This window comes from Nerophis ophidion, linkage group LG08 (assembly GCF_033978795.1).
Source record: "Nerophis ophidion isolate RoL-2023_Sa linkage group LG08, RoL_Noph_v1.0, whole genome shotgun sequence".
NCBI classification, from domain to species: Eukaryota; Metazoa; Chordata; class Actinopteri; order Syngnathiformes; family Syngnathidae; genus Nerophis; species Nerophis ophidion.
Genome location: NC_084618.1, coordinates 70597179 through 70622947, shown reverse-complemented (window position 1 = coordinate 70622947; position 25769 = coordinate 70597179). Strand labels below are relative to the sequence as shown.

The 25769-nt window shown below is 39.7% G+C and overlaps 1 protein-coding gene across 2 annotated transcripts in view; it reads right to left on the bottom strand.

Annotated features, from left to right (window-relative positions):
- Positions 1–842: 842 nt before the first annotated feature.
- fra10ac1 (FRA10A associated CGG repeat 1) overlaps positions 843–25769 on the bottom strand; it is a 46837-nt gene continuing 21910 nt past the window's right edge. The window contains exons 9-14 of one of the 2 annotated variants that reach the window (XM_061909591.1): positions 21721–21834; positions 8516–8558; positions 8286–8422; positions 8160–8204; positions 3240–3327; positions 843–992 (exon numbers count right to left, since the gene is read on the bottom strand). In XM_061909591.1, coding sequence (XP_061765575.1) covers positions 950–992; positions 3240–3327; positions 8160–8204; positions 8286–8422; positions 8516–8558; positions 21721–21834 — 470 coding nt within the window. In that variant the 3' untranslated portion in view covers positions 843–949. The remainder of the gene's footprint in view (positions 993–3239; positions 3328–8159; positions 8205–8285; positions 8423–8515; positions 8559–21720; positions 21835–25769) is intronic. The other variant, XM_061909592.1, reaches the window with a different exon arrangement.

The following is a 25769-nucleotide window of genomic DNA, read 5'->3' as shown; positions in this document are numbered from 1 at the left end:
AGCAAGAAAAGAAAAAAAAAGAAAAACAATAAAGAAACACTCAGGGCAGGGTCAGTTTGGAAAGGCTAGTAGGGCCTATTATTATTATTATTATTATTATTTAAAAAAAAAAAAAAAAGGCGATTGCAGTGAGAGCGATTCAGATGTTTTTAGACAAATTTACTAGGATAATTGTGGGAAATCCCTTATCTGCTTATTGTGTTGCTAGTGTTTTAGTGAGTTCAATAGTACCTTAATGTCGGAGGGGTGTGGCCACGGGTGTTTTGACGCCAGAGTCCCAGAGAGAAGTCACGGCAGCTGCAGGAGGACGCTGGCTTCGCTGATGTCTCCGGTAAGAGGCGACTTATTTCCACAATTTTCTCACCGAAAACTGCTGGGATCCATGTTCGCTTAACCGCTCTGATCCATAGTAAAGCTTCACCTCCGGGAATTTTAAACAAGTTTGTGTGGCTAAAGGCTAAAAGCTTCCCACCTCCATCTTTCTACTTTGACTTCTCCATTATTAATTGAACAAATTGCAAAAGATTCAGCAACACAGATGTCCAGAATACTGTGTAATTATGCGATGAAAAGAGACGACTTTTAGCCGTAAGTGGTGCTGGGCTAATATGTCCCCTGCAACCAAAAACGTCACAAACACGCGTCATCAAATTTAAAATTGTAATTTAGTAAACTAAAAAGGCCGTATCGGCATGTGTTGCAATGTTAATATTCCATCATTGATATATAAACTATCAGACTGTGTGGTCGGTAGTAGTGGCTTTCAGTAGGCCTTTAACAAAAATGCATGGTTTGAATAAGGAATTTCCCACCTCCTTCCTTATAGAATGAAATCAGACCGATGCGGGAATGAAGTGATTTATTCCTGCAGGGGTCCAAAAGGAAAATCCGTGCGCTTGAATTGTGTGGCGGTGGGTTAGGGGGGAGCACGGTCTCAGCAGGGGGTCTTTTAGAGGAACAAGTCTTCAAAGTACTCGTCAAACTCTTCCTCCCTGAAATGAAAATGTGTAGCAGGTTGACCGCTCTGTGCGAACAAGACACTCCAGCAGGGATAAAAGTATTAGGACACTTCCCTATTTGCTTCTACTGCCCAGTGACCCAATACTTAAAGGGGAACATTATCACAACTTCAGAAGGGTTAAAACCAATAAAAATCAGTTCCCAGTGGCTTATTTTATATTTTGAATTTCTTTTCAAAATTTTACCCATCATGGAATATCCCGAAAAAAGGCTTTAAAGTGCCTGATTTTCGCTATTTGCGAAGCCACCGTCCATTTTCCTGTGACGTCATCCAGTGATATACATGCTATCCAGGCGGATAGCACAGCAAGATATAGCAACATTAGCTCGGATTCAGACTCGGATTTCAGCGGCTTAAGCGATTCAACATGTATTGAAACGGATGGTTGGAGTACGGAGGCAGATAGCGAAAACGAAATTGAAGAAGAACTGAAGCTATTGAGCGAATAGCTATTGACGCTATTCGGCAATGTCTGCGTTAGCATCGCTGGTAAAATGTTCAGACCAAAAGATCGGGACTTTCGCATCTTGTGACACTGGAGCAACTTAAATCAGTCGATTGGTAAGTGTTTGTTTGGCATTAAATGTGGATGGAGGGAAAGGCTGGATGCAAATATAGCTACAAATGCACATACAGCTAGCTTGAATAGCATGTTAGCATCGATTAGCTGGCAGTCATGCCACGACCAAATATGTCTGATTAGCACATAAGTCAATAACATCAATCCAAACTCACCTTTGTGATTTCGTTGACTATCGTTGGAAATGCATCTGCAGGATATCCATACATCTTTGTGCCATGTCTGCCTTAGCAACGCCGGTAAAATGTACAGACCAAACGATCGGGACTTTCGCATCTCGTGACACTGGAGCAACTTAAATCTGTCGATTGGTAAGTGTTTGTTTGGCATTTAATGTGGGTGGAGGGAAACGCTGGATGCAAATATAGCTACAAATGTACATACAGCTAGCCTATATAGCATGTTAGCATCGATTAGCTGGCAGTCATGCCGCGACCAAATATGTCTGATTAGCACATAAGTCAATAACATCAATCCAAACTCACCTTTGTGATTTCGTTGACTATCGTTGGAAATGCATCTGCAGGATATCCATACATCTCTGTGCCATGTCTGCCTTAGCATCGCCGGTAAAATGTGCAAACCAAACGATCGGGACTTTCGCATCTCGTGACACTGGAGCAACTTAAATCTGTCAATTGGTAAGTGTTTGTTTGGCATTTAATGTGGGTGGAGGGAAACGCTGGATGCAAATATAGCTACAAATGTACATACAGCTAGCCTATATAGCATGTTAGCATCGATTAGCTGGCAGTCATGCCGCAACCAAATATGTCTGATTAGCACATAAGTCAATAACATCAACAAAACTCTCCTCTGTGATTTCGTTGACTTTATTGTTGGAAATGCATCTGCAGGTTATCCATACATCTCTGTGCCATGTCTGTCTTAGCATCACCGGTAAAATGTGCAGACCAAACGATCGGGACTTTTGCATCTTGTGACACTGGAGCAACTCAAATCAGTCGATTGGTAAGTGTTTGTTTGGCATTAAATGTGGGTGGAGGGAAACGCCGGATGCAAATATAGCTACAAATGCACATCCAGCTAGTCTAAATAGCATGTTAGCATCGATTAGCATGCCGTGCTAATCGATGCACATTCTACGTAAATCAACTTGAATCCGTCCCTGATCGTGTTGTTACACCCTCCGACAACACACCGACGAGGCATGATGTCTCCAAGGCACGGAAAACAGTCGAAAAAACGGAAAATAACAGAGCTGATTCGACTCGATGTTTGTAATGTGTTTGAGAAAATGGCGGTTGACTACCTAGGTGACGTCGCTCCGAGAGCAAATGATAGAAAGGCGTTTAATTCGCCAAAATTCACCCTTTTATATTTCAGAAATCGGTTAAAAAACATATGGTCTTTTTTCTGCAATATCAAGGTATATATTGACGCTTACATAGGTCTGGTGATAATGTTCCCCTTTAGGTATAGCAAGTCAAAGGTGACTGGAAGAGCGTGTTGCTCGCTAACGACTGCAGACAGCGGCAGCAGGGATGTAAATGCGGAGGGAAGGTGAGAGGTATTAGCAGCCATGGACACGCTATGTGCATGTACATGCACATGTACATGCACATGTACATGTACAGTATGTAGGCTACGTGACACAAGAACGCCTTAATGCCTCACCTTGACTTTTCCTCCACTGCGGGGGCCGGCCCTCGCCAGTGTTCCGACTCTGACTGACCCTCCACCGGCTTGTCCTCAGGATCAGAACCTGCAAAGAAAAAAGAAAGAAAAAAAAAAGGTGTTTATTGGTAGTAAGGCATCCATTTGAGATGAGGCGTTTGGTAAAATGGTAAAACTTGTTGTTCTTGTATAACGCTTTTCTACCTTTTTTAAGGAACTCAAAGCGCTTGGATACTATTTTTACATTCACCCATTCACACACACATTCACACACTGATGGCGGGAGCTGCCATGCAGGGCGCTAACCTGGACCAATCAGGAGCAAGTGTAAAGTGTCTTGTTCAATGGACGTGACTAGGATGGTAGAAGGTTGGGATTGAACCAGGAACCCTCAAATTGCTGGCACGACCACTCTCCCAACTTCGCCACGCCAAATACAGTGGGGCAAAAAAGCATTTAGTCAGCCACCGATTGTGCAAGTTCTCCCACTTAAAATGATGACAGAGGTCTATAATTTTCATCATAGGTACACTTCAACTGTGAGAGACAGAATGTGAAAAAAAATCTAGTAAATTCACATTGTAGGAATTTTAAAGAATTTATTTGTAAATTATGGTGGAAAATAAGTATTTGGTCAACCATTCAAAGCTCTCACTGATGGAAGGAGGTTTTGGCTCAAAATCTCACGATACATGGCCCCATTCATTCTTTCCTGAACACGGATCAATCGTCCTGTCCCCTTAGCAGAAAAACAGCCCCAAAGCATGATGTTTCCACCCCCATGCTTCACAGTAGGTATGGTGTTCTTGGGATGCAACTCAGTATTCTTCTTCCTCCAAACACGACGAGTTGAGTTTATACCAGAGAGGGGGGTTGCCCACATCTGAGGTCCTCTCCAAGGTTTCTCATAGTCAGCATTGTCACTGGCGTCCCACTGGATGTGAATTCTCCCTGCCCACTGGGTGTGAGTTTTCCTTGCCCTTTTGTGGGTTCTTCCAAGGATGTTGTAGTCGTAATGATTTGTGCAGTCCTTTGAGACATTTGTGATTTGGGGCTATATAAATAAACATTGATTGATACCAAAATGGATAAATGGATGATACAGCGGAGGATTGGGAGAATGTCATGTGGTCAGATGAAACCAAAATAGAACTTTTGGGTAACGCAGTCAGTGAATGAAGCGCGTGTTTGTAGTTGTTTCCCCATATTTCTGCACAACAATGCAGATATGGTAACACTAGCGAGCAGAAGAGAATATGAATGGACCTTTGATTTTGAAAATGTTTTGCTTTATTCATTATTGACATGTTTCCTGCTACTTCATGTTGTATATTTCCAGTTTATTTTATCATCTATTATTACACCCAAAAATATGTTTTCTTTTACCCTTTCAATATCTACTCCGACTATTTGTATTTGTGTTTGACTTTCTCTTCTACTGTTACCAAATAGCATTATTTTAGTTTTACTGGGATTCAAAGACAGTCTGTTTTTGTCACACCATCTTTTTAATTAGTTCATTTCTTCTGTTAGTATTTGTATTATCTAAGCTGATTCTGATTCTAATTATGTGTGTTCTCTCCTGAACAAAACACAGTTGTGTCATCTGCAAATAATACTAACTTTAAGTCCTTTCCTACTTTACAAATGTTGTTTATATAAAGATTTTGGTCCAAGTATTGATCCCTGAGGTACGCCACAAAATGTTTTCAGCTCTCTAGAAGTCTGTTCGCTTATCTTTGTCAGGCTTGCCACTGACAGTTTGTTTGTGTTTTAGTTTTTCCTCCTGTGTGTTTAGTATTTCCTGTCCTTTGTTCCTGTCAGCACTCTTATTTTGGTTCAGCTTCCCGTGCGTCTCCCTGAGTCCTTTGTTCCCCCTCAGCTGCGGCCACACCTGGTGTCAATCAGCCCGCTACTATTTTACCTGCTTTGTTCCTCGAGTCAGTGCTGGATTATTGTCATGTCGATGTCGCTCTTGTCGTTGCTACCTGTCGTGTCGTGTTTTGTCAATGCAGCGTTGCGGTAAGCTTTAATTAATTGCGGTTTTTAGCTTACTGCCTTTTGTTCCCTGCTTCCAAGTTTGTTTTCATATTTCATGTACGACTTCTGTTTCCTGCTTGAGACCTGCTAGCTTCCACTCTACGTCTTTATGTTTTTGCTAGCTTCCATGCAAAGCTCTGTTTATTTTCTAGTTCCCATGCTAGCTCTTTTTGTTTGTTATCCGCCCACGTGCGCGCTTTTTGTTTGTACCCTTTGTTTGTTTTTGTCTTAGTGTTTTAAATTAAATCATTTTTTTCTGCAAAATGCCTCCCTCCTTCTCTGCATCTTGGGGTTCGACACCAACAAACGTTGACAGTCTTCACGTATTGCTTCCTGTTGGTTTAGTAACTTCTAACCGGGTTCAAGACATACTTTTCTAATTTGTGTATTACGATAGGCGACTTGTCCAGGGTGTACCCCGCCTTCCGCCCGATTGTAGCTGAGATAGGCGCCAGCGCCCCCCGCGACCCCGAAAGGGAATAAGCGGTAGAAAATGGATGGATGGATGGATATTATGATTAATTGTGTCAAATGCTTTTGTTAAATCCATAAACATGTTTTGCTATCTGCTGCTTTGGTGATCTCTCCCATTATTTAGATGAAAAGCGTTGATGTTGAGATGTTGGCTCTGTATCCGTATTGGTTGTCTGTGAGTGTTATTGTTTGAAAATTAACAACTTTTTAAGTATCTGTATTGGATCGGTATGGTCGATACCAGCCTGAATTGTACTTGGTGTTGGATCGGAAAGAAAATGAATGGTATCGCACGTCCCTAGAGGCCATTATTTGAGGATATACAAAAAAAACAGGACGATTGGAGCCCATAAACCAAACAAAAAAGTAGAAAAACGACACAGAAAAGTGACAATGTATGTGGAGCAAGACAGCTGAGAAAAAGCAGGGCTGCTAGCAGACTGCAGCCAGAGGGCTAATGGAGGATGTTTTCCACACAAGGGAGTGTTTTCACTCCAAACATTTTGGAGGAGTGTCACAGCCTGGAGGCTTGGGGGTGGACGAGATCATATGCTGACTATTGAAATGACAAATGTTCTGTGTGTGTGTGTGTGTGTATGTATGTATGTATGTGTGTGTGTGTGTGTGTTCTGGAAATGCTTACTTAATTGGGACATCGCTCTGTTCACACAGTCACCTTTAGGGGACCTCTGACGGTATGGGGACAAAAAAAAACAGGTCCCCTAAAGGGAAACCTTTTTAAATGATAGTCGGATCCATTCTGAAGATGCCTAAGGGATTTTTAAGCTTTGGCGCATAAAACATGTTTACTGGTTAGTTTGAGTGTGAGACATTTGCACAGCAGCCCCCTCATCGGGCTGTAGGTGGTACTGCACTCGCTGCTCTGCTCACACTGCTTCCGTTTACGTGTTTCAAATATCGGTAAAAGAGAAAATACATTTTCTTGAAAAGTGAGACATTTGTTATCCTGGCATTAATAGTACTGTGATTCTGTATGGTATCCATCCATCCATCCATTTTCTACCACTTATTCCCTTTTGGGGTCGCGGGGGGCGCTGGCGCCTATCTCAGCTACAATCGGGTGGACAAGTCGCCACCTCATCGCAGGGCCAACACAGATAGACAGACAACATTCACACTCACATTCACACACTAGGACCAATTTAGTGTTGCCAATCAACCTATCCCCAGGTGCATGTCTTTGGAAGTGGGAGGAAGCCGGAGTACCCGGAGGGAACCCACGCATTCACGGGGAGAACATGCAAACTCCACACAGAAAGATCCCGAGCCTGGATTTGAACCCAGGACTGCAGGAACTTCGTATTGTGAGGCAGACGCACTAACCCCTCTGCCACCGTGAAGCCTGTATGGTATCCATCCTTAGTTAAAACCAGGGTTTCCCACACATTCATTTATTTGTGGCGGCCCGCCACAAAAGAATTACGGCTACCACAAATAAAAAAATAAATAAAATTAAAAAAAAATTTTTTTTTAATTATTATTTTTTTTTTTTTTCGGGCTTTTGACTCGCTCGCCCTCTCATAAAAGCAATGGGACTCTGTCTGTGAATTGAGCTTGTAGTTACGTATTATATAAATATGTAAATATTACATAAATATGTATATAAATATGTACATAAAGTGTTGTAATTATATTCCAAGTCCGCGTTCTTCTTGGTCATCGCCGCTGCCCCCCCCCGAACCCCCCCATCCACGACCCCCTACCCCCTTAACCACCCCCCCTTGCCGCCCGACCACACCACCACAAATAGATGCCTGACCTGTGGGAAACACTGTAAAACTAATATATTTTTCCAAAACAAAATCTGGTTTAGTGTTTCTTAGGATGACATTTTACATACAGCATGATTATAAAACATTATCACCTTAAAGTATGATTCATATTCAGAATTTCCATCGTTCTATATACGGTAGTTGGAGTTGCAGACAACTTCATTACTGCTTAATAGCAGTTTTCAGTAATGTCACAGAAGATGCAGGATTTGCTTTAACATTTAAGTGGTGAAATTTCCTATCAGAGGACAGCTGTAGTGCTGTATTCTGAGGATCATGTCATATTTAATTTGAACGTTTTTATAAAACATTTTTTTATAAATGGTCCTCAGTAGTCTTGACAAATTTGTGTGAATTATGCAAAATTATTTAAATTTGGTCCCCATGAACCATATTAACTTTTTTTCCTCAGAGTCCCCAGTAAGAATGATCAGCACATTACTTCATCAATCCAGAGAGTTAAAGACCATTGTACCTTTTTTTTTATGCCTCCACAACCTGTAGAAAGGGTGGTTCCCACAAGTCGTGATCAAAAACTTGGTCCCCATACCAAATGATAACCAGTGTGTATGTGTGTGTGTGTGTGTGTGTGTGTGTGTGTGTGTGCATGAACCTTTGTCCTGCGACTCGTCTGAGCTGCTGCAGGAGATAGAAGAATCTATAAGGAATGACAATCATGAGGGAGTTGTTCTGGAATATTGGCACTAAATGCAAAAAGACATTTTATTCATGTTGTTACCCCGGCGTCTCTTGTGTTTGTGCTTCTTGGAATGTGATGATGATCTTTTCTTTTTCTTCTTTGTCTTCTTCTCTAATGGCTCCTGGTTTTCCTCTGAGAGCTGGGGGACACTCTTCTTGGCTTTCACCTCCTTGCGTCTGCAAAATGTAAAAAAAAGAAAGGCGCACCGTTTAACCCACTTGTGAGGGCCGTTGCTATAATTTGAAACATAGTGGGGGAGCATTTCTTACTTGTGGTGGTAGTTGAGCTTGAAAGAACACTCAGGGCAAAGTCCTGCAAGATAAACCAATCAAACTATTTGGGAAGAGGAGTGGACAAAGGATTGAGCCCTTTGGACCAACTAAATCAAGACAACCATTCATTTAAAAAAAAGTATCTGGAAACAAAACACGATGGGAAGAGGTGTGGGCAAAGGATTGAGCCCTGTGGAACTCCTAAATCAAAACATCCATCCATTTCAAGACAAATATCAGCAAAAACAACACAATAGGAAAAGGAGTGGGCAAAGGATCGAGCCCTGTGGAACTCCTAAATCAAAACATCCATCCATTTCAAGACAAATATCTGTGGAATAAAACACTATGGGAAGAGTGGGCAAATGATTGAGTCCTGTGGAACTCCTAAATCAAAACATTAATCAATTTCAAGACAAATATCTAGAAAAGAACACTATGGGAAGAGGAGTGGGCAAAGGATTGAGCCCTGTGGAACTCCTTAATCAAAACACCCATCAATTTCAAGACAAATATCTGGGGGGAAAAACACTATGGGAAGAAGAGTGGGCAAAGGATAGAGCCCTGTGGAACTCCTAAATCAAAACATCCATCCATTTCAAGACAAATATATGTGGAATGAAACACTATGGGAAGAGTGGGCAAATGATTGAGTCCTGTGGAACTCCTAAATCAAAACATTAATCAATTTCAAGACAAATATCTAGAAAAGAACACTATGGGAAGAGGAGTGGGCAAAGGATTGAGCCCTGTGGAACTCCTTAATCAAAACACCCATCAATTTCAAGACAAATATCTGGGGGGAAAAACACTATGGGAAGAAGAGTGGGCAAAGGATTGAGCCCTGTGGAACTCCTTAATCAAAACATCCATCAATTTCAAGACAAATATCTGGGGGGAAAAACACTATGGGAAGAAGAGTGGGCAAATGATTGAGTCCTGTGGAACTCCTAAATCAAAACATTAATCAATTTCAAGACAAATATCTAGAAAAGAACACTATGGGAAGAGGAGTGGGCAAAGGATTGAGCCCTGTGGAACTCCTTAATCAAAACATCCATCAATTTCAAAACAAATATCTGGGGGGAAAAACACTATGGGAAGAAGAGTGGGCAAAGGATTGAGCCCTGTGGAACTCCTAAATCAAAACATCCATCCATTTCAAGACAAATATCTGTGGAATAAAACACTATGGGAAGAGTGGGCAAATGATTGAGTCCTGTGGAACTCCTAAATCAAAACATTAATCAATTTCAAGACAAATATCTAGAAAAGAACACTATGGGAAGAGGAGTGGGCAAAGGGTTGAGCCCTGTGGAACTCCTTAATCAAAACACCCATCAATTTCAAGACAAATATCTGGGGGGAAAAACACTATGGGAAGAAGAGTGGGCAAAGGATTGAGCCCTGTGGAACTCCTTTATATTGAGGGGGAAGTATCGTGAATGCCATTTAAAAACAAATGCGATACTGTACGTTACAGGCACCTGTGTATACTGCACGACACATAGTATTATAACATTATTGATCAGCAACTCGACCATTTAATACAATTATTTTTAGGATTCACATTTTATGTGCACAAATATTACTACTGTAAATATTAAGTTTGAATTGAGAACAGTCGCAATTCTCCAGAAAAAATGTTGGAATATTTCAAGAAAGAAATCTAAAATTTTATGTGGGTAAAGTGGAAATTAAGTTTTTCTCAAATGTTGTAATTTAATGTGAGATTTTATTTAATTTTTATTTTTTACAAGAAGGTTAAAGACATTTTACAAGGGTCGTTACACAATATTACTAAAACAAAGCTGTACTATTGCTAAAAAAAAAAAAGGAAAAAGTTTGAAATGAAGAAACATACATTTTTTTACAAGAATAATATTTTTAATTTCAGAAGATAGTCGTGATATTATTTCCGTGAAAATAAAATGGAAACTGTAAATATAACCTTATAACACAGTAGAAACAAGAAAAAAAATACTATTCAAAAAAATAATATCTTAAAGAATATCATAGTTTGAGATAAAAACATACTGTAATATTGTAATAAAAATGGTATAATGAATACAAATCCTACTTTGACTAGACAAATTATATTACGAGATTTGATTACCACAAAAGAAATGTATAGTAATTTTACGAGTTGTAGTATGGAAATAAAGTCACAATAGAATAAGAAAAACAACATAATTACACAGAAATAAGGTTGTAATTTCACAGGTTGGAAACATTTATTTTTTACAAAACAAAAATGTATTAATTTCAGAAGATAGTCGTAATATTAAATCAGAGAAAATAAAAACTGTAAAAATAACATTAGGACACTAAAGTACAAACAAATACTAAAATACTATTCAGATAAATAATATTTTAATTTTACGAGTTAAAAATTGACTGTAACATTATATTAAATTAATAGTAGAGTAGTGAATAAAAATCCTAATTTGACCAGACAAATTATAAAAAAGAAAAAAAATAATATTCGAAGAAAATAAATTCTAATTTAATGTGAGTGATGTAGAAATATACTTATTTCAAATGTTGTAATTTTATGTGAGGGTCATAATACAAAATTATTATCAAAATAATGTTCTATTATTGCGGGAAAATAAAAATAAAATTAAATGAAGACAAAATATTGTAAGAAAAACAACAATCTAATTTAATGCGAAAAGTTTTTTATAAATGTTAAAGCCATAATTTAATGCGAATATATTTTCATTTATTTTCAAAAGAAAATATTGTGATTTAACGAGATTGTCATAATGTTACTAAAATAAAGTTGTCTGAACTGTACTGTATGGAAAATAAAGTTTAAATATTAGAAGCAGAATGAAGAGAAAAAAACGAATTTCCACAATAACAATATTTAAAATTATAGAACATATTCTATAACTTTTGGTTTCGGTTACAACAAACCTATTATAAAAATTGTGGACCATTCATATTCTTCGTAAGAGCGTCAATCAAACTGATAAAGTACTTATTCTTACCCCAAGCTGTTGTACTCTGGGGGAAAAAGGAACTGTATGAACTAAAGTCACAATATTATTAGCAAAATAATATACTTTTACTAAAATAAAGTTGTAATTTTACAGGTGGGAGACTATTTTTTTAAAAGAAGAATCATTTTCATTTCAGAAGATAGCCGTGATATTAATAAAATACAGATGTTCTATTCAGAAAATGGAAACTGTAAAAAATAACTGTAGTGCAAGAAAAAATACTATTCAGAAAAATATTATTTTTTAAAGATTATTATAGTTTTACAAGATAAAAACATACTGTATTACAATATGTATTATCATAAAAATATTGTAATCAGGCCCTGTGATGAGGTGGCGACTTGTCCAGGGTGTACCCCGCCTTCCGCCCGATTGTAGCTGAGATAGGCGCCAGCGCCCCCCGCGACCCCAAAAGGGAATAAGCGGTAGAAAATGGATGGATGGATGGATATTGTAATCAATACAATTTTTGCCAGTATAATAATAACGTTGTAATGAATACAAATCCTAATTTGACTGGACAAATTATATCATTACAAGAAAAAAGAAATATCTTGCTTCATAGAATTTTTTTTTTAATCTCCGACCCCCAAGAAGACAAACTGTATACTGTATGTATATTTGTGGTTTTGGTTGGCAAATGATCTTGTTAACAGCTTGGGAAATAAAGCTCGTCATTTCACGCTTGACTGTGTTGCCTAGGACCGCCGTGTCCCCCAATTACCGTGATTATTCTAACAGGATTTTCTGCGCTATGATACCTGTAGGAGGATTATTATTAATATGAGCGGGCTCTTGGACTGGAAACCCTCTAAGACCGTCGGCAATGTTTCTCCCTCCGACACGCACACGCGCACACACACACGAATTCTATACATTGGGGGAAGAACAAGTACTTTATCGGTTTGATTGACGCTCTTACAAAGAATATGAATGGTCCAAAATGTTTATAATAGGTTTGTTGTAACCGAAACCAAAAGTTTAAAAAAAAAAAACTGGAAAAAAATATTAAAGGTTACAAATTAATTTGTATTTAATTAGGGGCATTTAGTATTTAATCTGAAGCGTCCCGAAGCGGTCACCTGGTACAACTTAGTGTCAAAGTTAGTTGGTGACGAACCCCACAATGCAGAGAAGGAGGGAGGCATTTTGCAAGAAAACATGATTTAATTAAAATATTAGAATAAGAACAAACAAAAGGGTACCAACAAAGGACGCGCACGAGGCGGATAACAAACAAAAGGGTCTTTAGCATGGAAGTTAGCGGGCAGCAAACAGGAAAACAGAAGTCGTTACTTGTAGAGTGAAAACAAAACGGAAGCAGGGAACAAAAAACAGTAAGCTACAATCAGTTATCGAAAGATAGCTTACCGCTACGCTGCAATGATTCGACATGAAACGACACGACAGGAGCGACAATACGGGAGTCATTGACAAGACAATAATCCAGCACTGACTGGAAGACAAAGCAGGTACAAATAGGATCGGGCTGATTGACACCAGGTGTGGCCAGGTGCCAATCAGCCGCAGCTGAGGGGAAACAAAGCCCTCGGGGAGACAAACAGGAAGCTGAACCAAAATAAGAGTGCTGACAGGAACTAAGGACAGGAAATACTAAACACACAGACGAAAAACTAAAAGACAAACAAACTGTCAGTGGCAAGCCTGACACTTAGCAGCGAGGCTACACACCTCATCATCTCCGGCTGCTTCCCGAAAGGAAGCAAGCCTCCATTATTGGACACACGCCTCAGCACAAATTTAACGCCAAAAAGCAAAAGTTTTTGTAAACTGTCTCCGTTATCGCGGATCCAAAAATTGCACCTAATAAAACTGTCGCTTTTCCACGAATCCTTCCGCGGAATTGTTATTTCAAACAATATTCTCATGCATTGGTGACACAATCTCAACACAATTTTTTTTTTAATTTGTATGACTGCAAAATAAGTCACTAAGGGGCCAAAGAAAGTTGCGAGTATCAGCATTTTGATTAAGAAAATGAGAAACACTATTAAAGTATTGACTAAAGTGAAAATGTAACTGGCTCTTCCCTCCTGCCCCCCTTTTCCCCGGGGCGGCGTGGCTTGGTTGGTAGAGCGGCCGTGCCAGCAACTTCAGGGGTCTAGGTTCGATCCCCACTTCCGCCATCTTAACCTCTGCCGTTGACACTTTATCCACCTGCGCCCAGTGCCAGTCACTCTTTTAAATGTAGCTTAAAGATGAAAATAAGAGATTTACTATTAAATAAGCTTTGAGTCTCTAGAGAAAAGCGCTACATAAAAATAATTTGCTTAATTTTCCAGTTAGATTTTAACCAACACTAGCACCACATAAGTACTTGAAATTGGGCTTTACAAATGGAAAACATGCAGAAAAAGATAAAAAATAAAACAATGCCCTTTTATTGTTATGGAAATTAGTGGCATTCAAATTGAACGGACTAGTAACTGAAATATGTCAATTGTAAAACTTAAATGATAGCTACTGCAAGTAAAAACTTCTAAAATAAGATATAAAATCCACAAAAAATTGTTATAATGAGAACATGGACAACGTGCAAAAAATTACATGGATTTAACCCGATTCTCGCAATATACTATTTAGTATATAAATCCCAATACATCTTTTTTCTTAAGCAGGTAATAAAAGGCTGCTGACGTGTGACGTAGACGTGCAAAAAGTAAGCACAAAGAAGGTCTAAAAAAAAGTGCCCTTTTAAAAAGTTGATTCTTGAAAACTTTGTATCATAATAATTCGCGATTTAAATGTGACTCAATTTTTCCCGGCACCCCTTTCCAGATAAAGGTGCAAACATAAAAATGACAGCACCAGAGACACACAAAGAGCAATTTCCTATAAGCAAGCGGGTGTGTCTCATAAAACTCAACAGTGTGAAAATATAACATTTTGACTTTCCATGGTACATTTCTAATGAACAAAAGGTGCAATATGTAATAATTTCATGTCAAGTCCTCATTAAATGGCCCTGATACAGTGGGGCAAAAAAGTATTTAGTCAGCCACCGACTGTGCAAGTTCTCCCACTTAAAATGATGACAGAGGTCTGTAATTTTCATCATAGGTACACTTCAACTGTGAGAGACAGAATGTGAAAAAAAAATCCAGGAATTCACATTGTAGGAATTTTAAAGAATTTATTTGTAAATTATGGTGGAAAAATAAGTATTTGGTCAACCATTCAAAGCTCTCACTGATGGAAGGAGGTTTTGGCTCAAAATCTCACGATACATGGCCCCATTCATTCTTTCCTTAACACGGATCAATCGTCCTGTCCCCTTAGCAGAAAAACAGCCCCAAAGCATGATGTTTCCACCCCCATGCTTCACAGTAGGTATGGTGTTCTTGGGATGCAACTCAGTATTCTTCTTCCTCCAAACACGACGAGTTGAGTTTGTACCAAAAAGTTCTATTTTGGTTTCATCTGACCACATGACATTCTTCCATGTGCTATCTGGCAAACTGCAGACGGGCCTGGCTGGACATGCACTGGCTTAAGCAGGGGGACACGTCTGGCACTGCAGGATTTGATTCCCTGTCGGCCTTGTTGTGTATTACTGATGGTAATCTTTGTTACTTTGGTCCCAGCTCTCTGCAGGTCATTCACCAGGTCCCCCCGCGTGGTTCTGGGATTTTTGCTCACCGTTCTCATGATCATTTTGACCTCACGGGATGAGATCTTGCGTGGAGCCCCAGATCGAGGGAGATTACCAGTGGTCTTGTAAGTCTTCCATTTTCTGATAATTGTTACCGCAGTTGATTTTTTCACACCAAGCTGCTTGCCTATTGTAAATTCACTCTTCCCAGTCTGGTGCAGGTCTACAATTCATTTCCTGGTGTCCTTCGACAGCTCTTTGGTCTTGGCCATAGTGGAGATTAGAGTCTGACTGTTTGAGGCTGTGGACAGGTGTCTTTTATGCAGATAACGAGTTGTAGCTGAGATAGGCGCCAGCGCCCCCCGCAACCCCGAAAGGGAATAAGCTGTAGAAAATGGATGGATGGATGGAGTTCAAACAAGTGCCATTAATACAGGTAACGAATGGAGGACAGAAGAGCTTCTTAAAGAAGAAGTTACAGGTCTGTGAGAGCCAGAGAACTTCCTTGTTTGAAGTGACCAAATACTTATTTTCCACCATAGTTTACAAATAAATTATTTAAAATTCCTACAATGTGAATTCCTGGATTTTTTTGCACATTATGTCTCTCACAGTTGAAGTGTACCTATGATGAAAATTACAGACCTCTGTCATCATTTTCAGTGGGAGAACTTGCACAATCTGTGGCTGACGAAATGCTTTTTTTGCCCCACTGTATGTCAAAAGGCATTAATAAATCGTGTTATTTACGAATACCTCTATAACTGATAACAGACTGATAAATTAGATTTACAGCCCCGAAATATTGTTATGATTTTCATTCCGATGTTCCTCCCTCTACCGTTTGATCAATTAGAACAGGCCTAGGCAAATATTTTGACTGGGGGGCCAAATTTAGAGAAATAACTGTGTCTGGGGGCCGGTATATCTATTTTTAGGAACACTTTTACAAAACCTCACAATGATGTCTGATTGAATGCTAAAAACGTTTTGACAGACCGTCTTAAAAAACGGAATGGAATTTTAAATGTTTCTATGAACGATAAAACGCTGAATATTGACAACATATTAACGTCACAACCCCCTCTCGATCGACATATTTTACAATCAAGCAGAACGCGACAAAAATGGAACAACCAGCGAAATATGAAGGCAAATGGTAAAAATACAATATACAATCTGATATACAACTAAGCTTTAGAACAGTGGTTCCCAAAGTGGGCGGTACCGCCCCTCTGGGAGCGGTGGAAAGATCTGGGGGGGCGGTGAGGAAGAAGGGGGCGGTAGGGGGGCGGCAGTCCGAAGTCGAAGTCAGAAGTTCGAACGTTTGTTTGACGATTTGTACACAACACGTGCAGCAGGACGAGTCAGTGGACGACGCATCAGGGTCCGGTTACCACACGCCGCTCTGGCCCAGTCAGATTCGACAGCATAGACTACAAAAGCAAAAGCTCGGGTTTGTAATTTCAAGCTTGTAATGTTCAGAATTTTATCTTATAATAAAAAACGCATTCTGGCGGTCAACATCATCTTGAGTTCAAGTCAACATGAAATTGGGGACTCGCCAGAACGCGCCGTGTTGTGTTGTGTTGAGCTGGTTAGGGTGGTATTTACCATTCTGTTGCTGAAACAGTTAAAACTGCTAAAAAATAAATTGGTTTACTAAATTGGGTTTTATTTGTGAAATACACATTTGTGTTTAACCTTTCTCTTTTCAAATTGCAGCATACCAAATATCAAGAAAGAGGTGTTTGTTTCCATATGTGTCTTGGGGGGGGCGCTAGGAATTCACAAGGGAGCCAAGGGGGCGCCAGCCTGCAAAAGTTTGGGAACCATTGCTTTAGAACTTTGTTGTGAAAATCTCCTTCCACGTCTGTCCCTGGCACCCACATTTCAGGCTGACACTCTGTGGAAACGCTCCCCACCCACACTGCTTGGTGCCTCGTCTGAGCTGCTGTGACTTAGATTACCATAGAAACTAATTAATTACCATAGTAACTAGTGCAGTGGTTCTTAACCTGGGTTATATCGAACCCTAGGGGTTCGGTGAGTCGGGCTCAGGGGTTCGGCGGAGGTCAAGACACACCCGACTCATCGTGTAAATAACTTCTCCCTATCGGCGTATTACGGATACGGCAACAGCAGAAGTCACACTGATTTGCAGGTGTTTAATTTGTTGTGAGTTCATGCACTGTGTTGGTTTTGTTCTTTGAACAAGGTGATGTTCATGCACGGTTCATTTTGTGCACCAGTAAAAAAAAACATGGTAACACATTAGTATGGGGAACATATTCACCATTAATTAGATGGTTATTAACATGCAAATTATTAACATATTGGCTCTATTAAGTACTTATTAATGCCTTGTTCGGCATGGCCTTATTATAACCCTAACCCTCTAACCCTGCCCCTAACCAAATAACTCTAAATTAAGTCTTTGTTACTTAGAATTTGTTCCCTTAGTGTCCAAAAAACTCTAACTTAAGTTTTTGTTACTTAGAATATGTTCCCCATACTAAAGTGTTACCAAAAACATAACTTTGTCTTGAATTTGAAAAAAAAAAATAATAATTTTTTTCACTAAAGAAGGGTTCGGTGAATTCGCATATGAAACTGGTGGGGTTCTGTACCTCTAACAAGGTCAAAAACCACTGAACTAGTGTACCATGCAAAAGCGCAGATTCCAACCATTGAAATACTTTGTATAGTTCAAGACTTGCGGTCATTTCAAAACCTCATTGCACATCATAATGGCAGCTACACTTTCCATCTTAAAGATCTAAAACAATTATTTGGGAATGTCCGGCGGGCCAGATTGAAATACTTAACGGGCCGCATATGGCCCCCAGGCCATATATTTGCCCAGGTCTGACTTAGAAAGTCCGTGAGTGTGTCACAACCAGGTTGCTAGTTACGCACCGCCACCTTCGTCTAGCTACTGCCACTGGTAAAGTTACTAAACATGTCAGACCTTAGTAAATCTAAAAGGCCTCGTTATGACTCTCAACTTATTCATGACAAAGCCAGGAACAATACGAGAATTTGTATTGGGATCCCTTTGAAAGATGGACACGATTGAAAGCGGAGAAGATTTTTTTTTTATCTGAAGCAAAACTTGCTAATTTTCTCCTTGATAGGTAAGTAAGGCATTTATGTTTTCTTATTACTTGTAATACATGGAAATGTATATTTCGTATGTAAACTATATTGTCCAATACAGTCTATGATATTGCCTAACAAGGCTCGTATGTCGTGGAACGAATGCTTAGTGGGAATGCTTAGCATGCTAGCCCGGTCAATAACACATTGACATATAGGCTAATGAGGGAAATATTTGCCTCTTAGCCTGTATGTCGATGTGTATTCCAACTGACAGGGCAAAATATATTTTCGACAAGTAAAACCTATGTGGCTATGGGTACTGTCAGTGCCTATTTCGTTCTCAATATGCTGATACGCTGAGGAAATGGGCTCTAACATTAGCACGACTGTCATCATGGCAATGTAAAACGTACAGAGAGAGCCAAATCACATGATAAAATAATTACTAATTTGTGTAGCATATATGCATTCTCTGATAAAATGTCTCCTCTTTAGTTTTGGGTGAACATTAGGCTGCTAAGCATGCTCTACTTATTTCCCCCAGTATAACCATCGCCAGCGTTGGTTGGAGGTGGTTTTAGTCTTTGTTTTCTGATAGTACTGACAATGTCAAACATTGTCTGACATTGGGTTGTTTCTTCGACGCAGAGGGAATTTGGAACGAGCCAGACGTGAACATGAGTACATGTTTAATTTATTAATAAACAAACGAATTACAAAAATGCAAACAAAGGGCGCGCACAATGGCGGAGAACAATAACTAGACTACTCAAAACAAAACTAACACAATGGCATGACTATAGACATGAAACGAAAACTTGCACTGTGGCATAAATAACAAAAACTTACGTGGCATGAGCGGAAGGGAAACTAGGCATGGCATGGCATGGAGGAATATGAGGAATATATGAAGTTGCCTGACTGAACACTTTGCAACTACCGGTTTAAATAATACCAGTGATAATGATTAACAAGTGTGAGAACTGAGGACCGGGGCGTGACTTGGAGACAAGGTGGAAACTAATGAGTAGCCATGGTGACAAACAAAACAAGGAAGTGCAAACGCAAGAAGTGAATGTCCAAAAAACTAAACATAACATGACCAAAACAAAACATGAACCATAGGCGTGACAGACAATAACCATGTGATTGCCGTTTGTTGTGATATTGTATGCAAGCATGGCGTACATCTACCTGAAAATAGCCAAATTTCTGTGTAAAAGGTGTTAGTTATAGATTTGTTACGGACAAAACGCTTGTCTATTCAGCTATTATGGTCCCAGCAACTCAACCCGTAGTAAGATGCAGTGGAAGTTTGAAGTTCCTTGGAATAGCCCAGTTGATCGAGCTGGATTCGGCTGCATATCTGGCAACCTTGGTCAGGGAGAGGGGGAGGGGACTACAGAATGTTGACCGTGATTGCAGTACCATTTCTGGCCACATTATATACATATGGCTCCTTTAAGGTTGAGGATAGTTCAAGGTCCAGACAGCTGCAGGTTGAAGTACACTATATTGCCAAAAGTATTTGGTCACCCATCCAAATGATCAGAATCAGGTGTCCTATTCACTTGGCCTAGCCACAGGTGTATAAAATCAATCACTTAGGCATGGAGACTGTTTCTACAAACATTTGTGAAAGAAAGGGCTGCTCTGAGGAGCTCAGTCATAGGATGCCACCTGTGCAACAAATCCAGTCGTGAAATTTCCTCGCTCCTAAATATTCCAGAGTCAACTGTCGGCTTTGTTATAGGAAAATAGAAAACTTTGGGAACAACAGCAACTCAGCCACCAAGTGGTAGGCCACGTAAACTGACAGAATTGATTAACGTGGACCCCGACTTAAACAAGTTGAAAAACTTATTCGGGTGTTACCATTTAGTGGTCAATTGTACGGAATATGTACTGTACTGTGCAATCTACTAATAAAAGTATCAATCAATCAATCAAAGGGGTCAGTGGATGCTGTAGCGCATAGTGCAAAGAGGTCACCGACATTCTGCACAGTCAGTTGCCACAGAGCTCCAAACTTCATGTGACCTTCCAATTAGCCCACATACAGTACCCAGAGAGCTTCATGGAATTGGTTTCCATGGCCGAACAGCTGCATCTAAGCCATACATCACCAAGTCCAATGCAAAGTGTCAGATACAGTGGAGTAAAGCATGTCACCACTGGACTTTTGAGCAGTGAAGATACTTTCCCTGGGGGGATGAATCACGCTTTTCCATCTGGCAAAATGATGCCCGAGTCTGGGTTTGGAGGTTGCCAGGAGAACGGTACATTTCGGACTACATTGTGCCGAGTGTGACATTTGGTGGAGGAGGAATTATGGTGTGGGGTTGTTTTTCAGGAGTTGGGCTTGGCCTCTTAGTTCCAGTGAAAAGAACTTTGCATGCTCCAGGATACCAAAACATTTTGGACAATTCAATGCTCCCAACCTTGTGGGAACAGTTTGGAGCGGGCCCCTTCCTCTTCCAACATGACTGTGTGTAACAGGGTCAAATATGTCTTGTAAATAATGTATTTTCTAATGTTTTATTATTGTTATAATTACACAAAATATGTAAGTTACATGTAAATACCTGAATATTGTTTGATGTTTTATCAATGTGGAACCATTGTCTCCTACTGCAATAATAACTGTGACACCTGTCTTTTTATATGCGTTGGACACGCCTTCCAACTGCCCGTTTGGCTACGATAACGGGAGAGGTAGGCGTCCATGCGACGACAGAAAATGTTTTGTCTTGTTGAGAACTTCAACTCATTTCTTGTTCATTATTATGTTTGTGCAGAGGCTCGACGATGGCACAACGTTTTTGATGACAATTGTGTTCTGTATTATCAGTAAAGTGCAGCTGAGAAACCCATGGTGTGGGTCGTCTTCCATAAATCACACACAACCCAGAGGAAAAGACCCCCGGTTACACAGTGCACAAAGCAGGGTCCATAAAGACATGAATGACAGAGTCTGGTGTGGATGAACTTGACTGGCCTGCATAGAGTTCTGACCTGAACCCAACAGAACACCTTTGGGATGAATTAGAACGGAGACCGAGAGCCAGGCCTTCTCGACCAACATCAGTGTGTGACCTCACCAATGTGCTTTCGGAAGAATGGTCGAAAATTGCACTCCGCAACCTTGTGGACAGCCTTCCCAGAAGAGTTGAAGCTGTAATAGCTTCAAGAGGTGGACCGATATCATATTGAACTCTGTGGGTTAGGAAAGGGATGGGACTTCATGTTCATATGTAAGTCAAGGCAGGTGGCCCAATACTTTTGGCAATATAGTGTAGCTACCAAATTTAGTCCTGTAGTTAAAACTGTATCTCCAGCGTTCCCCAGGCAAATTGAATTCGAACAAAGCAACTGAGAAAACTCCGGCCTGGTCATATCTCTGTAATGTAGGGGATGAAATACTTATTTCCCACAATGTATAAGCCGGATTTAAGTGAGTCATGTTTAGTTGCGCTTACTGAGTTTGACCAATGCGTTCCTCTTCTCGCCTTGTTCCACATATGCAAAATTCACCTCCCAGCTTTTGAGGCCTTCCTGCTTCTCGCAGCGTTTGTGTCCGCACTGGAACTGACCTGCAAGATGAACGCACATCACTGTCAAGTCCACTCTGTGCATAATATTTTGTATTTATTCAAGTCGGATAAGAAAAGAAGCCAAACAGTCTGAAGCCATTTCCATATAAGGGCCCCGCCCCTCCCATTTCACCCTCCCCATCCCCTCAGGGCTCCCTGGAGCCTATGCAAGGCCCGACCCGTTATCCCTCGACGAGCTTAACGCGGCATTGATCAGCCCGGAGTTCGTCCAGATCGCGACAGAGGGTGTGAATGCGTCACAAGGGCTCCATTTTGGCACAGGCACCCAAGATGCTCCTGACCTTTGACTATCTGTGGAGGGAAGGTGACGCAGTGACGGCTTAAAGCCGCGGCCAAGACTTTCTCCTCACATGCAGGATTGGATTTCAGAGCTGTGATGTCATCGAGGGAATTAAAAAAAACAACTTATGGGATCCCACTAAGTCTGACTATTACAGTTAAGAGAGAATAGAAATTAGACGTCACTTTTATGTATTTTTTCACATTCATTAATTGAAGAATTGTGTTCTATATACATATATATATATATATATATATATATATGTATATATATATATATATATATATATATATGCAGTGGGGCAAAAAAGTATTTAGTCAGCCACCGATTGTGCAAGTTCTCCCCCTTAAAATGATGACAGAGGTCTGTAATTTTCATCATAGGTACACTTCAACTGTGAGAGACAGAATGGGGGAAAAAAATCCAGGAATTCACATTGTAGGAATTTTAAAGAATTTATTTGTAAATTATGGTGGAAAAATAAGTATTTGGTCAACCATTCAAAGCTCTCACTGATGGAAGGAGGTTTTGGCTCAAAATCTCACGATACATGGCCCCATTCATTCTTTCCTTAACACGGATCAATCGTCCTGTCCCCTTAGCAGAAAAACAGCCCCAAAGCATGATGTTTCCACCCCCATGCTTCACAGTAGGTATGGTGTTCTTGGGATGCAACTCAGTATTCTTCTTCCTCCAAACACGACGAGTTGAGTTTATACCAAAATGGATACATGGATGATACAGCAGAGGATTGGGAGAATGTCATGTGGTCAGATGAAACCAAAATAGAATTTTTTTGGTATAAACTCAACTCGTCGGAGGAGTGTGGCCACGGGTGGCCTACTGAAACCCACTACTACCCACCACGCAGTCTGATAGTTTATATATCAATGATGAAATATTAACATTGCAACACATGCCAATACGGCCTTTTTAGTTTACTAAATTGCAATTTTAAATTTCCCGGGAGTTTCGTCTTGAAAACGTTGTGTAATGATGACGTGTACACAAGACATCAAAGGTTTTTAGGAAGTATGAGCGCTAACCACACACAGCTAAAAGTCATCTGCTTTTACGGCATAATTACACAGTATTTTGGAGATCTGTGTTGCTGAATCTTTTGCTATTTGTTCAATTAATATTGGAGGAGTCAAAGTAAAAAGATGGAGTTGGGAAGCTTTAGCCTTTAGCCACACAAACACACGGTGATTCCTTGTTTAAAATTCGTGGAGGTGAAACTTTACTATGGATACGAGCGCGGTCACTCTAACAGGAATCACAACGGAATGTCAACAAGCAGGTTCGGTGAAAAAATTGTGGTTAAAAAGTCGTTTCTTGACCGGCGAAAAGCTGAGCTTGTGCCGTCCGTAGCTGCCGTCGACTCCCCTGAGACACTGGCGTCAACACACCCGTGGAGACACGTACACCTCCAACTATCAGGTAATAGTAAACTCACTAAAACACTAGCAGCACAATAAAAAGATAAGGGATTTCCCAAAATTATCCTAGTAAATGTGTTTAAAAACATCATAATCCATCCTAATGCAATCGCGTTTTGTTTTGTTTTGATTTTTTCTAGTCCGTCGCTATCAATATCCTCAAACACGAATCTTTCATCCTCGCTCAAATTAATGGGGAAATTGTCGTTATCTCGGTGCGAATAGCACTTTTTGTTGGAGGCTCCCATTAAAATGAATGTGAATATGTGAGGATTCCCCACACTTGTGATGTCATCGTCTGCGACTTCCGGTAGAGGCAGGGCTTTTTCTCTTAAAACCGAAAGTTACGAACTTTATCGTGGATGTTCTCTACTAAATCCTTTCAGCAAAAAGATGGCAATATCGCGAAATGATCAAGTATGACACATAGAATGGACCTGCTATCCCCGTTTGAATAAGAAAATCTCATTTCAGTAGGCCTTTTACTTAAAAGAGCCGTTATAAAAGACCCGATTAGTTCACGAACGTCACGTCTCTCCTGACTCGTCAATGGTGAAAACATGAACATGCATCCGGCATGCACTCGCTCCGTCATTTAATGACTGCTAATCGTGCAGCCATCTGCCTCGCCGTGGTGTCCCTCCTGAGCCGTGGAATTAGGAGGCATTGACGTAGGAGGGACAGGAGTTTCCTCACTTAATGGGTTTACTCAGCCGTGTCGGTGCCAACACTTTTACCCCCGGAGCATGTGAGGGTCACTTGCACTGTGAGGAGATTTGTCCACAAGTCGATTGAAGACTCTCAGGTTGCCTAGGAACACTTTTCCATGGACGTGGGCTTCCTCATTATATTCACCCCACGTAAGCTCCATCACACGCTCGCCAAATGATAATGCGGGTGTCCTTCAACTGGACTTTTCCGGTAAATTCCTCGACGTGGGCATAGGGTAAACACCAAGTGTGTAGTGGGCCATGTTGGCGTGGAAGTGTCACAGTGACAGAAAGGATTCGAAGTGAACACAAATACTGTACTTTAGCTCAGTGGTCCCCAACCACCGGTACGTGGCCGCAGAAGATTTTTTAAATTAATTTTTAATTATTTTTTTATTTTATTAAATCCACATAAAAAACACAAAATACACTTACAATTAGTGCACCAACCCCAAAAAAACTCCCTTTTTCATGACAAAAAAAAAGAAAAAAAAAGAACCCCCCCCTCCCCCGGGCCACAGGACAAATTATCAAGCGTTGACCGTTCCGCAGCTACAAAAAGGTTGGGGACCACTGCTTTAGCTGATATTGTACAGTATTTAACAGTGATTGTAAATTATTATGACTTCAAAGTGATAGTAACTCACAGTATTATCATAATAATATTCAAATCTATAATTGATTTTGGTAGCTATTAAAACCTTGTATATAATAATAACAAATAGACAGTACTCTGGGACCTTTCACACTGATATGAACATGATGAAAATTGTATTTATACCATATTTTTAATATGCTAGTTATATTGTTAATGTTTTTTATTTGTATTTATTTTTTTTTTAAACATTTTAATTTAAAACAAGTAAATAAAAATGTTTAAATATGAAATAAAATAGAATATTTTACATAGGTTAAAACATAGCATTATTTTACAAGAGGGAGTAAATCATAATTGTATGAAAAATTGTGATATTGTGGAAAAATAAAACATAATAATACAATTGTATTATTAGGAGAAAAAAGTACATTTACCACAGATGTCTTGATTTTGCAAGACATATTTGGGAGTTAAATATTTGGATGACATAATTTAACTAAAATGAAATTGCAGAATATGATTTAAATAATGAATATTGTATTGACCTAAAAAAAGACAAAATATGTATGAAAATGAATAGAGGTTGAATAGTATAAGTAAAAAATAATATTTAGATATTTGGTAAGTAATAATTTGGAAAGATATAATTGAATTAAAATGACGTAATACTGTATCAAGCAGGTTTTTTATTTTTAAATGTACAATATTGAATTCATAAGATAAAGTTGGAATGTTTTGAGAAAAATACCCTTCTATGAATAAATACAATAAATAAATGACTAAATACATACATACGCTTAAATCGTTTTATTTTTAAGTTTTCTTATGTTCATGCCGTTTTCGTCAAAGAAAACCTTGTTTTGTTTAAATGGCAAACACACACAATA